A 16,324-nucleotide genomic window follows, 5' to 3' on the forward strand; every position below is an offset into this window, starting at 1 on the left:
GATTACCTGTCTGTTGATCCTTTCTTTTATATAATTGCTAACCATACAAATACATATCCGATTCCTACCTATCACACATTCTTAATACCATATTTTCCAATTCTTAACTTCTCAGTGTTTTTCTGTCCCGGCCTTTTCCCCTCATTTCTAACCATCCGTACCATTTGTCCCAGATTTCGTGGTATTCCGTCTCACCCTTGTCTTTGAGCTCTAGAGTCAGTCTCTCCATTTCTGCGCACGTCAGTATTTTATTTATTTCTTGTTCCGAGGGAGTCTCCTTATTTTTCCATTTTTGTGCAAAAACCAGTCTTGCTGCCGTTAAAATATGCAGCATTAAATCTAGCCCACCTTTGCCATGTTTTTCTTTTGTGATCCCTAGTAGAAATAATTCTGGCCTCAACTCCATCTTTTGAGTTAGCATCTTTTCCAAATACTTTCTTCTCTGGTGCCAAAAAGCCCTAACTTTCGTGTGTTTCCACCACATATGCTAGAAGGTCTCTAGTGCCGCATTACATTTCCAACATCATGGCGATCAGTTTTTGTTAATTTTTGCTAATCTTGTGCGTGGGATGTGCCACCTATACAACAACTTGTATAAGTTTTCCTTATAAAAGGTGCTAATTTTAATGAGGGGATTCCTTCCCCAAGATAACTGCCGTTTGGGCCAGAAATCTGGTATGAGGTTCAATAGCTGTCTTCTAGAATCTCACAAGATGTCAAATTAAAAGCCTGAAGTTAAATGTGAGAGGCCAGTCTCACATTTGGCACAAATCTAGGTCATTTTGTAAAAAATAAAAAAATAAAAAAATGATTTCAGGCATCTTGAGTGCCTGAGGTGATTTGGCACCCACAAGGAATACGGGTAGATGACCTACGGCCACAGTTGGGAGCAGAATATCCATTGCCAAGCAAGGCAGTTGTTAAGTGAATCACATCTCATTTTATGACCTCTTTTGCCATGGTTGTTAAGTGAATCACCAAAGTCATTAAGCAAAGCCAGGTTCTCCCATTGACCTTTTTGTCAGAAGCTGACTGGGAAGGTTGCAAACGACAACCCATTCTTCATCTGTCATAAGTACATGCCTGTTGACAAGCTTCCACATTTTGATCATGTTACTATGAGGATGAAGTGACAGTTGTAAGTACGAGAACCAGTCACAAGTCACTTTTTTTCAACACTGTTGTAACTATGAACAGTCACTAAACAAATTGTTGTAAGTTGAGGACTACATGTAGTTTGCTGCTTCCTTTACTAGGTTGGGATCGGTTGGAGGTTCAAATTCTGGGTAGATTTTGAAGTGCCATATTTCCCCCCCAAAAAGAAGGTGAAAATCTGGATGCATCTTGTACACTGAATACAGGATTTTTGGCCTCCCAAAACCCCACCCCCTTTGCAAAAATGGATGTGCATAGCCTTTAGGGGGCCTGAAAAGTGCTCCTGGGGGCTGGGGAGGGCATAAATGAGCAAAAAATGGGCCATTTTTTGCCCGTTTCCCCCAGCTCCCAGGAGCACTTTTTAAGCCTCCTAAAGGCTATGTATTCCCTCTTTTTTGGGGGGGGAAAAAAAACCAGGCCGTTTTTGGGAGGTCTGCAGAGTGCAAAAACTTTTTTTTAAAATTTGCTTCTCCAAAATCTTGGTGTGTTTTATACTCCGGTGTGCCTTATACTTGGTGCCTCCTATTTGCTGAAAAATACGGTAGCTGAATTGCTCACAGTGGCTGGAAGAACATAACTCTACCCTGAACAGGCAGTTCTTGGTCAAGGCAAGTGATGCTTTGGATCTTATCTTATGTCCCTGTGCCTGCCACCCAGAAATGAGATCCAGTCCTCCCACTCACTCCCCTTCCCCCGCACCCAATGCATCATGTGCAGATTGCATAATTTTAGGAAGTTTGTAGAAAACTTTCCATGGACCAGTGTAGTTCAGTACCCTCAGTTGAGAAAGGGTTGTGCATCCATAATGACAGAAATTGCTGGCTTATTTTTAAATTGCTTTCTCCAGCCCTGCATTTTGGCTAGGGAGTAATTTCCTAGCGTTTTAACGAGCAAGCAGGAGATGCTCTCTCCTTGGAGGATAATATGGCACAAATTGGTTTGGCCAGCATTTCTCAACAAGCACATAGGCACCTTACTGTATCTAAATCACCCATCACTCCCATCTAGTTTTGGAAATCTGATTCTTCCCCATCCCTTGCCATTAAAGCTCATTAAGCACATTTCCATGGTTATGGAAAAATTAACATGCATATTAAGAACTGAATAAAGCACAGCTCTTTCAAATGTGCTCATGATGTATAATGTTCCTCACCTAACTTTATTAAGGTAAATATTTCGTAGGTTGTAGTACGTTGTACTCAAATATGCATTTTAACGATCTTGTTTGTTGAATAGCTCTCTTTTTTTAGTTGTCTCATTGGTGTCTGTCAGTGTCAATTAAAATAAATTAGAAAGACTCTCAAAGTACCCTTGGTGGCAGAATGTAGCTGGATTCCCAGGCGGGAAGGGATGAGTCCCAAAGGAGCAACAGGCACAGTGGTGGGTTGCAGGTGGTATGCCCCGGTACGGGCATACCAGAGCCTGCCCAGAGCACCGGATACTGTTCCGGTACGGTGCTCCGGAGGGCCCACCTGCCTGCCCAAGCTCCTTACCAGTCTTTTAAGTTTTTGGGGCTTCCGTGCACGGTGCGTACAGTGCCTGCACGACACTCTGCTGAGCAGCTGGAGCATCACGGAGGCTCGCAGAGATGCTAAGACGCATGCGTGTGCTGCGCGCATCTATGTGGACGCCCCTGGGCCCATTCCAACTGTACTGGTTGGAATGGGATCCCGAACCCACCACTGAACAGATAGCAACATTTAGATAGCCTGTGTCAGAGAAAGAGGGTGAAGACATCTCCTCCTCCCTATGCTTCATTGTACCAGTAGTTTGCTTTAGACAGGCTCGATTCTGTCCAAAGGCATGGAACAATTTTTAAAAGCCAGCTTAGAAGAATCACGTGTCTCTCTCAGGTTTTAGAACCCGACCAATTGTTTTGTGATGTGTGATTGGCAACAAAGGTGGGTATCACTTTGAGCTCTTTTTTTGCAGATTTAACTGGAGAGGGAGATATGGAGACCATCCAGATTCGATGCTTGAGCTCTGGCCTCAGTCTTAGACAACCAGCCCAGTTTATGGGGTGACTGAACTCTTACTCTTGTTTGTCTCCCTCCTTTGCTTCAGCTGAAGAAGAAGCAAGTGTACGTGGAGAAGGTGGAGAAGATGCAGCAGGCTTTGGTTCAGTTACAGGCTGCTTGTGAGAAGCGGGAGCAGCTCGAGCACCGGCTGAGGACTCGGCTGGAAAGAGAACTCGAATCGCTCCGCATGCAGCAGGTAAAGGCACTTTCGCAACTTCTGCTCCACTCCAGCAAGATTTGGGAAGCATCTGAAAAGTATAGGCAGAAGTATTTGTTCATTAATCAAATTGATGCAGCCACCCATTTCACCCAAAGTGAGTCTTGGTGGGCACACAATTGGATAAAGCCACAAATATAAAAAATGTAACAATCTAAATTAAGAAATAAATAGTATAAACAAATCTTCAACCCCCGAGTCCCATGATGGCGAACCTATGGCACGCGTGTCACAGGTGGCACGCGGAGCCATTTGTCAGGACACACGAAGCGTTGCCCTGTCAGTGGCCATCCCTCTGGAGCCTTCAGGAGGCCTCTCTGAAGACTCCGGAGGGCAAAAAACGACCCTATGAGCAAACCAGAAGTGACCTCCGGGTTGCTCGTAGGGCCGGTTTTAGCCCTCCGGAGTGTTCAGGGAAGCCTCCTGAAGGCCCCTGAATACTCCGGAGAGCTAAAACCAGCCCTATGAGCAACCTGGAATCGCTTCCAGTTTGCCCGTAGGGCCAGTTTTTTGCGCTCCTGGAGCTTCAGAGAAGCTCCTGAAGCCTCTGGAGCGCCTCCAGGGGGCAGAGGAGGCTGTTTTTGCCCTCCCCAGGCTCCTATAAAGCCTCTGGAGCCTGGGGAGGGCGAAAAAAGCACGCCAAAAAGGGGGGGGAGCGCTGGTCGTGCATGCATGCATGCTGGGGTTGTGCACAAAGCATTATGGGTGTGGCATACCCACGCACAACCCCCCTGCGTTCCCCCCCGCTTTTGGCACGCAAGCCAAAAAAGGTTCACCATCACTACCCTAGTCAAAGACAGGACCATAAGCGGCCACCTCCTCCAAACGGAGCCATCTGAACATGTCTCTGGTTCCCTGGGAGCACCGCCTAATCACACCGCCAGTTCTTGAGGTCCGTCCTTCCATAACGTCCAAAGTGAGGGGAGGAATCTGATTTCAGGGGGAAGGATGTTCCGTAATGAGGACACAACCCCAGAGAAGGCACGTCTTCCAGTGTTCTGACAGGCTTCCCAAGATCATGAAGTAGACTCCTCATCCCGATAAAACCTCTTTTATTTGGGTTAAAGGGAATTCCTCTCCAGCAAAGTCCTGGCAAACGGTTTTTCGAGAGATTTCACAACTACAGCTTTATCAGGCTTGGAGAGCTGCCAGGCTGATATCTTCCAAACGCCATGCTGTAGCAGCAATTACTTGGCAAGAAGTCAGATCTTCACTCTAATGAACTGAACTCCTGCAAACTCCACTCCTCTTTCGCTCTTTTATTCCCTATGGGAGGGGCCATTCACTGTGGCCTTACTCTCGAGTCAACCCTTGTTCCTTAGCTGTTCCCTTCTCCTGGCAACTCTATGCAGGCGCACACTGGGAACAGGCTCCAACTGTTCTTCTGCCCCATTGATATCCGATTCTGAAGGCAGCTGATAACTGTCGGACGGTCCTGCCCCCCCACCTGCCTCCGACACAGAGCCCTCATCAGAGCTTTCCCAAGACTCCAGGACTGGCCCACATTCCTCCCCAACCTCCTCACTGTCTGAGTCTGCCATCAGGTCCGCTGGCGGTCCACAACACCTGGGACCCCCAAATGCCATTCCCTAGCTGATCTCTCTCTGCCAGATCTGAGAGAACTGGGGAGAGATGCTCCCTCATATAAACTGACCCCATGCCATGAAGGGATTTCAAGGTCGATATCAGCACTTCAAACCGGACCCAGAAGCTGCTTGGCAATCCTGCAGCTTGTGGAGCAAAGGTGTCTCATGCTCTGTTCTGGGGACACATCTAACTGCCTTCCCTGCTGCATTTTGCACCAAGCGAAACCTCTTCCAGGACAGCCCCACGTAGAGCGTGATACATTAGTCCAGTCTGGGGACACCTAAGGGGAGGAGCTGATTGGTCAAGGGCTCTTTTTCAGACAGAGATGAAAAACCAAACGTGGGCTGTAGTTTTTTCCCCTTCAGACTGGAAAAACCATGTGAAAGTGCCGGCTCTTGAGATAATTTTGGCTATTACCAGAAAGCTAAATGGGGCTCGACACGGATTGAGGAGCACCAGCAATGCTCTGGGTTCTAGACTGGAGTAGGAAGTTAAGAAAAAAGTCTTGCCAGATAAGGCAGAAGAAACCCACTTTTAAATGGAGCTAAGAGTGTGTGGCTCAGGGGCTGAGACTCTGAGCTTGTTGATCAGACTGGTCAGCAGTTCGTTGGTTCAAATCCCGTGAGCTCCCGTTACTTGCCCCAGCTTTTGCCAACCTAGCAGTTCGAAAGCACGTAAAAAATGCAAATAGAAAAATAGGAACCACTTTGGTGGGAAGGTAACAGCGTTCTGTGCGCCTTTTGCATTTATTCATGCTGGCCCCATGACCATGTCTTGGACAGTGCTGGCTCTTCGGCTTTGAAACGAAGATGACCACCGCCCTCTAGAGTCAGGAACAACTGGCATGTATGTGCGAGGGGAACCTTTACCTTTACATTTAAAGCCAGTCCAGGAGCCAGTCTGGAAGTTTTACTTTAACTGGGGGGGGGGGTGCCAAATTCATGTGCCACGTGCAGTAAAAATTAAAATGTTTACATTGTTAAAATAATTCTACCACTTGCAGGATAATCAAATCTTTTTGAACTTCCTGCGATCTCATCTCCAAAATGCCAGAATGAAAAGCTCCCATGATTTCAAAAGTCTCTTGCAAAATTGGGGCCCCTTTTTCCATTCTTCTATCTCACTGTGATTGTTTCATTTTGCTTTATCTGTGGTGTGACAGGTGCTGTGTGGCCCTAGTCCCTATATAGGAATATTGTTCCTGCTTTGACATGTGACATCCTTTCATGCTTTGTCACCAGGCAGGGGGTTGGGTTTTGACTGTTATGAGACAGTTGCCACCTGGGACACACTGTGGTCATCCCCACCTTTCTGTCCAAGTGGAGAGAACAAACTGCTCACTCACTGCTCAAGGTAGACTGCTGGGAGGGACCTTGGAGGGCCCCCAGTCCAGCATCTTTCGTGCGTCCCTCTCTCCACCTTGACTATCTAAGGAGCACCACCACATATGTTGTTGTTCTGTTGCCTTTTCCTGCCAGCGCCAGGGAACCTCTCAGACAGCCAATGCCTCCTCCGAGTACAACGCTGGTGCCCTGATGGAGCTCTTGCGCGAAAAGGAGGAGCGGATTCTGGCTCTGGAGGCGGACATGACAAAGTGGGAGCAGAAGTATCTGGAAGAAAGTGTCATGCGTCAGTTCGCATTGGATGCGGCAGCCACTGTGGCTGCTCACCGGTAAGAGTGCGCACATGTACCGACGGACGAACATACACACACACACACATTGAGACACCATTGCAAATATGACACCATATAAAATGTGACAGGAGAAATGTGCAGCTTGCGGTATGCTCACATAACCAACAACACTTCCAATTTCACCCTGGCAGATCAAACCCAAAGAGAATTAAGAAATATTGGTAGTTGGGGAAAATCCAGTTTCCAATTAATACAATATATTTTGACCATGCAATAGCAAAAGTGTTTACCCAAGTTCTTCCTTCCCATTTCTAGTCTATAACTTATTATGCTGGCTCCAATTTATATCCCCTTTCAAACATATATCCTTATTCTTTTTTTTCCTCCAAAAAGAGGCATCCTCTATAGAGCTGTTCTTCTGATAGGCAAATTGTAATGAAACCATATAGTCCTTTACCAATCTCTCAAACACGTCATCGTAATGGAAGTGAGTGAAACTGGACAGTAATCATTAAGGCATGTGAATATCAATGTTTTGGTGCACTAGTACAATGATGGCAGTCTTAAAACATGATGAAAACATGGCCTGATGCAAAGAGATCAAAGATATCTGTGAGAACAGTGTCTAACTGATCAGCACCCTCCCTAAGTACTCGCCCAGGGATATTATCAGGACCCGCAGTGTTGAGTTTGTGTAGGACCTTTTGAACAGCATTTGTATCAAACCTGAGCCTGTTCATCAGGAAGGGGAACAGCCTTCCTTACTGGAACATTGTTTGCAGCCTCAAAAATATATTTAGCTTGTTTAGAAAATCCATGTCACCCTTAAATGTTAGGGAAGCTGCCTTATAGTCGGTAATCACCCAAATACCTTGCCACATACATCATCTTTAAAGTAAAAACACACCTATTTTCTTGCAACTCAGAATCTAACAAACTATTTTTGTTCTGCATACGGGGATTTCTTTTGCAGGGGGAATTGGATTATTTAATTTTTCCCCTGTTCTCCCATGTGAAATGGCCTTATTCAGCCAGCTGCATTTGGCAGATCATCTGATGATGGAACAAGTTGGGTTCCTTCTTGCCTGGTAAATGGGAAGCTTCTGTGTCTAAAAGCCAAGCAGGGATCCCTGACTCTCTATCCAATACTGTTCTGCAGGGACACCACTGTAATCAGCCCTTCACCCAATACCAGCTATGACACTTCCCTGGAAGCTCGCATCCAGAAGGAAGAGGAAGAGATTCTTCTGGCTAACCGGAGGTGTCTGGACATGGAGGGCAGGTAAGGGCAGCTGCTTCGTTTTTCTGCTCTGCATGAAGTGCAACTCTGAAATCCAGAAATCTTGAATTACCCAGATATCCATGAAGCTCTGGACTGCTCAGGAAGTGTCAGGCTTCCAAAACCAAGAAAGATGCAGATGTTCCTCACCTATAGACAGAAATCTTGCCAAATTAAGGGAACTACTTGCCCCATTAAAGATGTGCCCTGTGAACTCTGAGGGGGTGTGTGTCTTGACCCTCTTCCTCCCATCCATACTATTTTAACTGTCTTGGTCCTCTGGGATGCAGTCCCGCCCTCCTGGGAATCCAGACCACATTCCACCACAGGATGTTCTCCATGGGCTACTCTTGAAAAGTGGCTAAGTTGGAGTTGACACAAAGTAGAGTAAAGTGGAGTTGACACAAAGTATTTTTCGGAGTATAAGATGCACTGGAGTATAAGACACACCACGATTTTGAAAAGGTAATTTTTTAAAAAAAGTTTGTGCATTCTGCAGGCCTTTCAAACCCTCTGCCTGCCTCATTTTTTTGCGAAAAAGGAAAGGGCATGCAAATGGTTTGGGAGGCTTGTAGAGTGCTCCTGGTGGGGGGGGGGATGAGCAAAAATGGCCCATTTTTTACTTGATTTTGCCCTCCCTAGCCCCCAGGAGCATGTCCATTTGTGCGAAGGGGGGTGGGGTATCAGGAGGCCAAAAATGGTATATTCAGTGTATAAGACGCACTCAGATTTTCACCTTTTTTTGTGGGGGAAAGGTGAATCTTATACTCCAAAAAATACGGCAGCTAGCGAAAGGTAGAAAGAGCTAGGATTCCAGAAGTGAATGATCTACATCAGTGGCCAGTTGCTTATCAAGCGCAATTAAGGTGACTGCATTGACCTAGGAAGCCCTTAATGGTTTAGGGCAGCCCTACGCTTGCAATGACCCTATCTAGCTGCTAAGCCCCTTGAAGAGGCTCTTTGGAGGTGCCCTGTTTCCAGAGAGCATTCAAAATGAGACGCTTGTCCTACATTGCTCTCTATGGTACACACTCTTGGGAAATTGTGGGCGTTTAGTGTCTTCATCACGTACATGAGTGACAAAGAACTCCTCCTGCCTGGTTTTAATACTCAGACGGTGAAAGGCAGGATACCTGTGCCAGGGAAATATGTTGGCCACCCACATTCTACCATTTTCCCCCAAAAGATAAAGCAAAGCAATGAAGTAACTTCTCTCCCAATCAGGAGAAAGAAGATCTTTGACATCTCTGCTCCTTAACTAAATTACCAGTGTGGTCCTCCATTCTGACAGGGATCCAGGGCCTTTAAGTTTGCAAATGGGAAATCGAGAGAGGAGGGGGGAGAATTGCACGAAAAAATGGATGGATTTTTTAACAGAACAAAAATTGACATGAAGCCTGAGCTGTTTCTTCTATGAATAATAAAAGGAAATATAAATAAAGATATTCAATAGATAATGCTCCATATAATTATTGCAGCCAGAATCTCATTTGACCAAAATTGGAAACAAAAAATTCTCCCAAATGCAGAGATCATAAAAAAGGTGCTAGAATGCGTGGAAGTGGATAAACTAACGATGGAACCAAGAGACAGAGAGGAAACAGAGTACAACAAGACATGGAATAAGTGGTATAACTGGCTTGAAAAGAGATGTAAAATCAATGCATAATGAATACATAGAAAATATTACAAAAGGAGATAGTATATATTCAGAAAGTAATAGAGATGCAAATACTGTATATATATGTGTGTGTGTGTGTTTGTATGTATGTATGTATGTATGTATGTATATATGTATGTATATAGTAAAAACAATAAACCATGAAACAGAGGAATATGTATATGACAATATGCTATAGAATTGAAAACCCGAAATTAGAAAGAAGAAATACCGATAACAGAAAGCTCTAAAAGTGTAATTGTGATTTTAATGTTTCGAAAATGTTGAAAAAAAAGTATTATAAAAAAGAAAAAGGGGTTGGATTAATTTCTTGTTTTTTATAGGTGGAATTAGTGTTTAGTTTCGGTATCCCCTCTTTTCGATGTTTTTCCTAGAGTTACTTAAATTCCTCTTTTGGAAATGTTGGGTTGAGACTAATGTGGCTTGGCAGGGTTTCTTTGGAAAGTCCAGTTGCTTGCACACCAACGCAGCATATTCAGGGCCTTCCACATCCTCTTTCCACTATTTGGATGTTGGCCTCTGAATCTGCAACTTTCCTGGTCTAGAGAAACAAGGCTGGAGGCCTAGAGCACCACAGGAAGGAAGGCTTCAGGCCTCTTGCCAACTAGCCCATGCCTTCAACAGGCCCAGTTTTCTGAATCTGTGCAAGAACATCTGTAGCAGTGATGGCTAATCTTTTTGTCGTCAGGTGCCAAAAGCGTGCCCGCACCCATAATGCAGTGTGCGTGCAACACCCCTCTACACCCTGCCCTCTGCGCATGCACACACAACCTCCCCAACCCCGAACCCCATTTTGGGGCTACTAGGCCTCCCTGCAGCCTCCTGGGACCAAAAATGGGCTGCGGGGAGGGGGAATGCTGTACCTCCCACACTTTACCTGCCCCCCATGCATGTGTGCACAACCCCCCTGCTCCCCATACATGCGCGTGCATCTCCTGCATGCGCCCCCCCCCATGCATTCGCAGCAGGGACCCAAAAATTAGATGGCCAGTGGGAGGCACATGCACAGTAGGGCTGAGCTGGGGGATGGCTCACATGCCCACAGAGAGGGCTCTGAGTGCCACCTGTGGCACCCATGCCATAGGTTCACCATCACAGTTCTGTAGTCTGAAAAACAGGGGGTGAGGGTGGCTGAAATGAGCAGACTGTCCTTTTCTCCCCCCTCAGAATCAAGACTCTTCATGCTCAGATCATTGAGAAGGACGCCATGATCAAGGTCCTTCAGCAGCGGTCCCGGAAGGAGGCCAGCAAGACTGACCAGCTGTCTTCCATGCGGCCAGCCAAGTCCCTCATCTCCATCTCCAACGCTGGCTCTGGCCTGCTCTCCCACTCCTCCACCCTCAGCAGCACTCCCATCCTGGAGGACAAGAGGGAGGAGAAGAGCTGGAAAGGCAGCTTAGGTGACTGCTTAATTTTCTTTGAATAGACAAGCCAAAGGGGGGTGGGAGATTATCAATAAGTAGAAATTGCAAGAGTTATACAGGGAGTGCTCCACATTTTACTGAGGAAAAGTTAACCATAGAAGCAGAAGAGTAATTTTTAACCAGAAAGAAAGAAATGATTTTTACATGCCTTTTAAATCTCGCAGTATCTTCACTCTGTTATTATTTAAAGACCAATCTCCTAATATGTTTGATCTTGGAGCATAAATGAAATTTAATTAAAATCACCAATCACAAAAAAATGTGCTGAACACATTATTAAGTAAATGTTTAGTTTCTAACTTCCATTAACATTATTTGTTATGAAATGTTACATCCTCCCCAGATGGTCAGATCTGCCATTTGGGGCATGCAGACCTCTGGCAGCCAAAGGGAAGACCTGCCTGCTTTTATTGGCCACAAAATTTTGTTCCATGTAGATTGAGTAAATCATTCCAAATTTACAGACCTAATTTTTTCCAATAAATGTCTATTTAATGTTAATCAAGTAAAAAAGCCTAAAAGGAGAAGGAAATCTATGTGTATATAATTACATAGAGAGCAGTGTAATCTCTAACTCATCTATATTGCTACTGATCTTTTTCCTACTACCCATAATATTTTTAATGATGCTACTTGCAAGATTTAAAATTTTAAAAGATTTTGAAAGGGGCTTCTGGCATCTGGAAAGTTAAAGATAAGTTGAAAGACTCTGAGGATAAAAAGGAGGATTAAAGCCCATTTGATGGCTACCTGACTCCTTAGAGGTTGCCGATGTGGAATTCAGCTCTGCTTGCAGGTTGCAATTGACACAACCAGTAGGTGCAAACCTGCCTCCTTTCTCAGTTCTGGCTCTGTGAGTTTCCTGCTTGTGGCAGGGGCTCTTTGGCGTGAGGTGCAGCTGCTTCTGCGTTGTGTGTGAACCAGTCCTGCCCATGCTTGCTTGGTAAAGTGGGTTCCCTGGAGGGTTGAATGGGCAGAGTCAGCAACCAGGCCCCGTCCCATGCCAGAGCCAAATTCCCAAGTAACCACCTGCCCTTCTATCCCTGCCAGGTGTTCTGCTGGGAACAGAATGCCGCTCGGAGTCCATTCCTTCCACACCCTCACCGGTTCTTCCCTCCACGCCGCTGCTCTCGGTGCACTCAAAAACGGGCAGCCGGGACTGCAGTACTCAGACGGACCGGGGCAGTGAGCAGAGCAAGCCCCCTGCCACCTCCCCTGCGCCCCCCACGCCAGGAAGACTCCCAATGATGAATCTGGCCTATGGGGCAGACAAATCAGGTACGGAGGAGTGTTACTCTCAGTTGGGTCTCCAGCACTGGACACGGCAGAGGTCAAGCAAACCAGCCAGTGTCGTCTCCTCTCTGTGTTTAGGTCCTAAGGCCCAAAAACAGAGAGAAGGGGGCATGGAGTTTTTTTCTAAGCACTATTGTTATTGTTCCTCGCCTGTAGACCTTGCCAAACTAATGCTAACGGCTTGCATCATTAGAGGCAGACTCTGAAAACTCATGGGGGGAGGAGCCGCCTCCAACCTCTTCCGACCAAACTCTCTGCCCTTCCCTGTCTCTTGGTCCTCTGGAATGCAGCCCCTCCCTCCGGGGAATCTGAGCTTCACACTTTCGGTCAAGAAATGCCAGTGTGAGAGGAGCACTGAGGTGATGACAGAGTTGGCCGCTCATGCACTGCTGATCCCCCGTATGTATTGGGACCCCAGAGTTCTTGGCCTTCCTGGTTGTCTGGGAATTGTGCAGGTCATCTTCGCCTAGGCAAGCAAAATTGGGACAACCAACTCGGTCATTAAGCAAAAGTGGTCACTAAGACAAAGCGCATCTGTGTTTACGATCGGACTTCAGCTTTCCTTTACTTTGTGGACCTAAGAAGATCATAAATGTGAGGATGGATTGCAAAGTTCCTCTCTCATCACTGGCATAACTTCAAACAGTAGATAATGAGAAGTCCCTGTAGTTCCATTCCAACTGGAGGATGTGACTTTTGGAAGCTGCCATGGTTTCTGGTTTTGACAAAGCCACAGAAAATTGGCAGGACTGAGCGAGCAAGAGCCACACAAGCCTCAGGCGTCAGTCAGTCAATCCTGTTGTTTTAGTGTTGAAGCCCTTCCAAGAGGTCAAGCACGAGAGTGTCAGCTCCCCCCCTCCCCCTCATTGCACGACCTCCTGCATCCTCTTTGTTGGTGGCAACCACATCTTTCAAAAATTCTGGACCACCAGGGAACTACCAGAGGATTGGAAAAGAGCTGATGTGGTTCCCATCTTCAAAAAAGGAGTGGGGGGAACAGACCCATGAAACTACAAACCGATCAGCCTAATGTCATACCTGGGAAGATACGGGGGGGGGGGGGGGCAGACAGATCTGTGAACATCTAGCGAAAAAGAAAGTTATAATTAGTAGCCAGCACGGGTTTGTTAAAAGATCATGCCAAACCAATGACTTAGGTGAGGGAATAGAAGGGGAACTCATCAAATTTGCAGATGATACCAAGCTGTCAGGAATAGACAATACCCCAGAAGAAAAGCTCAGGATTCAAAAAGATCTTGACAGACTTGAACAATGGGCCCTATCCAACAACCTGAAATTTAATGTGGAGAAAAATAAAAGGTTTTACACCTAGGCAGGAAAAACCAAATGCACAAGTACAAATTAGGAGGAACCTGGCTCAAAAACAGTGACTGTGAGAGGGACCTTGGAGTCTTAGTGAACAGTAGCCAGCTGTGTGTGGCAAGAGCCAAAAAAGCGAATACAATCCCGGGTTGTATAAATAGAGGCATAGAATCAAAATCACATGAAGCATTGGTACCACTTTATAAAGCCTTGGTAAGGCCACACTTAGAGTACTGCACCCAGTTTTGGTCACCACATTACAAAAAAAGTGTTGAGACTTTGGAAAAAGTGCAAAGAAGAACAGCCGATTAAAGACCTGGAGACAAAAACCTATGAAGAATGGTTGCAGGAATTGGGTATGGCCAGTCTAGAGAAACAAAGGACTAAGGGTGACTTGGTAAGAGTATTCCAGTATTTGAGGGGCTGCCACAAAGAAAAGGGTGTCAACTTATTCTTCAAAGCACCAGAAGGCAGGACAAGAGACAATGGATGGAAACTAATCAAGGAGAGAAGCAACCTGGAATTAAGGAGAAACTTTGTAGCAGTGAGGTCAATTAACCAGTGGAACAGCTTGCCTTCAGAAGTTGTAGATGCTTCATCACTGGAGATTTTTAAGAAAAGACTGGACAGCCACCTATTTGAAATGGTACAGGGCTTCCTGCTTGAGCAGGGGGTTGGGCTAGAAGACCTCCAAGGTCCCTTCCAACTCTCTATTCTGATTGAACCTCATACTAAGGGTGTCCAAGTAAAGCCACACCCATCTTGACCACCTCTTCCCAACAATTGACATTTATGTTCAAAGGGTTGGCTAGATCAATAGACAGCCAGTGAAACCTGGTGATAAATGATGAATGTTTTGCCTGTTGATTTCAAGAGTACTTTTCTCACCATTCCTTTTACGTTTAATCATGGTGACACTTTGCATTCTTCTTCTGTTATCTGCAGATGGCTCCATTTTCCATTCCAGCACCCTAGAAAGGAAAAACCCACCTCAGAATTTGGGGCAGGACCTCAAAGATGCAGAAATGGTGGAGTATCTTATCTGAAAAGAACATGCTGAAGACATAGCAAGAATAATTTCTTCAGATACTTTTTTAAGATAGAAATTACAGTTACTATCTCATAAAGGAACCTTTTTTTGTTATTTGTGTATATACTTTACTCTCAAAGTTATGAACAGCTTAACTTATACTTTGTTCCAAAATTATTAAATTAGATTAAGAATTGTTTTCCTTACCTTTTTTTAAAAAAAAAATACTGGATCTGGTAGCAGCTGGATGAAAGTAAAACCAAGGTCTTAAATGCACTACATTTTTAAAATGACAATATTTTTTAAAAAGTTTGTATTTAAGAGAAATTTGTTAGCTCTTGAGATATCCATAATGCCTTTTCAAGCCCGAGTCCACCATTTCTGCAGAAGACGGGCAATGGTGCTGCCATGTTTTGAGTATTAAATTTTCCAAAGTTTCTGGTTTCCTCGAAATCTTTGAGCCTCCAAGAGGTGAAGGGAAACTTTCTCTCCATGTTTTCCTTCTAATATGAATGTCCCATTTTTGTAAAACATTCCAGAACTTGAGAAAAAAAATCCAGACAAAAAGACTTTCACAACGTGCCAGCACTTAGATTTTTTTTTCCTTTAATGTTCATGTCTTGTCTGATGAGATGTCTTGCAAAGTTTTAGGGGGTGTCATTTTCATGCGTCATGCTAAGGAATAATGTCCACTGTCCAGTTTTGGAGGAGGAAGCCTGAGGACAGCCGCTTCAGTCCCAGAGGAGGGGATTCTTCGTGAAACCAGGCTAAAAGGCCTCTCTCTTTTTTCTTTTCTTTTTTTATGCTCCATTTTCCACTTTTTCATTCCGAAATGGTTTGACTGTATCTCTGAATCCTTGTATATTATGATTTAGTGCCTTACTCGAGGCAATATTTACAGCAGGGTCAGTATTTTCAGAAATAATAAAAGGTGGCTCAAAAACACTTGTAATTTTTTGAAATGCTCCTTTCTGCACAATAAAATAAAATAAAATATAGGTAATAATTTTCTGTTCCCCAGCCCACACTTCCAGCCACACAAGTATAATTTGGGAAGTGAGTAAATGTTGTACCTTGGGGTCAGTGGTGGGTTCCGGATCCCGTTCCAACTGGTATGGTTAGAACAGCCCTGGCGTCACTCACATGCATGCGTGCAGCGCGCATATGCGTTTTAGCTGGAAACGACGCTTCCACAAGCCTCTGCAACGCTCCAGCTGCTTCTGCGGAGCGTCACACAGGCGCTGTACTTGCCACGTGCGTGCGTGGAAGCGCCAACAGCTTCAAAAGATGGTGAGCTCGGGCGGGCGAGTGCGCCCTCCAGAGCACTGTACCAAACAATATCTGGTGCTCCAGGCAGGATCCAGTACGCCCGTACCTGGGCATACCACCTGCAACCCACCACTGCTTGGGGTAATCCAAACACCACAGAAGTACATTTTAGTGATTACATTCAGTTTTTAGTAGAAGTGCATTTATTTACATGGTAATGACTGTCCAAATAGATCCCAGACTGGTGTATATTAAATTGGAGGACTTCACTGTAAAGAGTTTTGTCATCTCTGCACATCTGGATTATGCTAAAGATCCTTTTGACTGGGCTTTTATTTTCTGTCCTTTGAGCAGGAGCCTCTTCATGGCGGGCCCGTTGCATGAGGTGCTTTCCTTAGCATCCTCTCAGTAG

The 16,324-nt window shown here is 45.3% G+C and overlaps 1 protein-coding gene across 2 annotated transcripts in view; it reads left to right on the top strand.

Moving 5' to 3' along the window:
• AMOT (angiomotin) overlaps nucleotides 1-15,588 on the top strand; it is a 57,103-nt gene extending 41,515 nt beyond the window's left edge. For both annotated transcript variants that reach the window (XM_032227938.1, XM_032227937.1), the window contains exons 8-13: nucleotides 3,220-3,369; nucleotides 6,456-6,649; nucleotides 7,773-7,895; nucleotides 10,741-10,973; nucleotides 12,048-12,275; nucleotides 14,559-15,588. In XM_032227938.1, coding sequence (XP_032083829.1) covers nucleotides 3,220-3,369; nucleotides 6,456-6,649; nucleotides 7,773-7,895; nucleotides 10,741-10,973; nucleotides 12,048-12,275; nucleotides 14,559-14,659 — 1,029 coding nt within the window. In that variant the 3' untranslated portion in view covers nucleotides 14,660-15,588. The remainder of the gene's footprint in view (nucleotides 1-3,219; nucleotides 3,370-6,455; nucleotides 6,650-7,772; nucleotides 7,896-10,740; nucleotides 10,974-12,047; nucleotides 12,276-14,558) is intronic.
• The last annotated feature ends 736 nt before the right edge of the window (nucleotides 15,589-16,324 follow it).

This window comes from Thamnophis elegans, chromosome 12 (assembly GCF_009769535.1).
Source record: "Thamnophis elegans isolate rThaEle1 chromosome 12, rThaEle1.pri, whole genome shotgun sequence".
Classification (NCBI taxonomy): domain Eukaryota; kingdom Metazoa; phylum Chordata; class Lepidosauria; order Squamata; family Colubridae; genus Thamnophis; species Thamnophis elegans.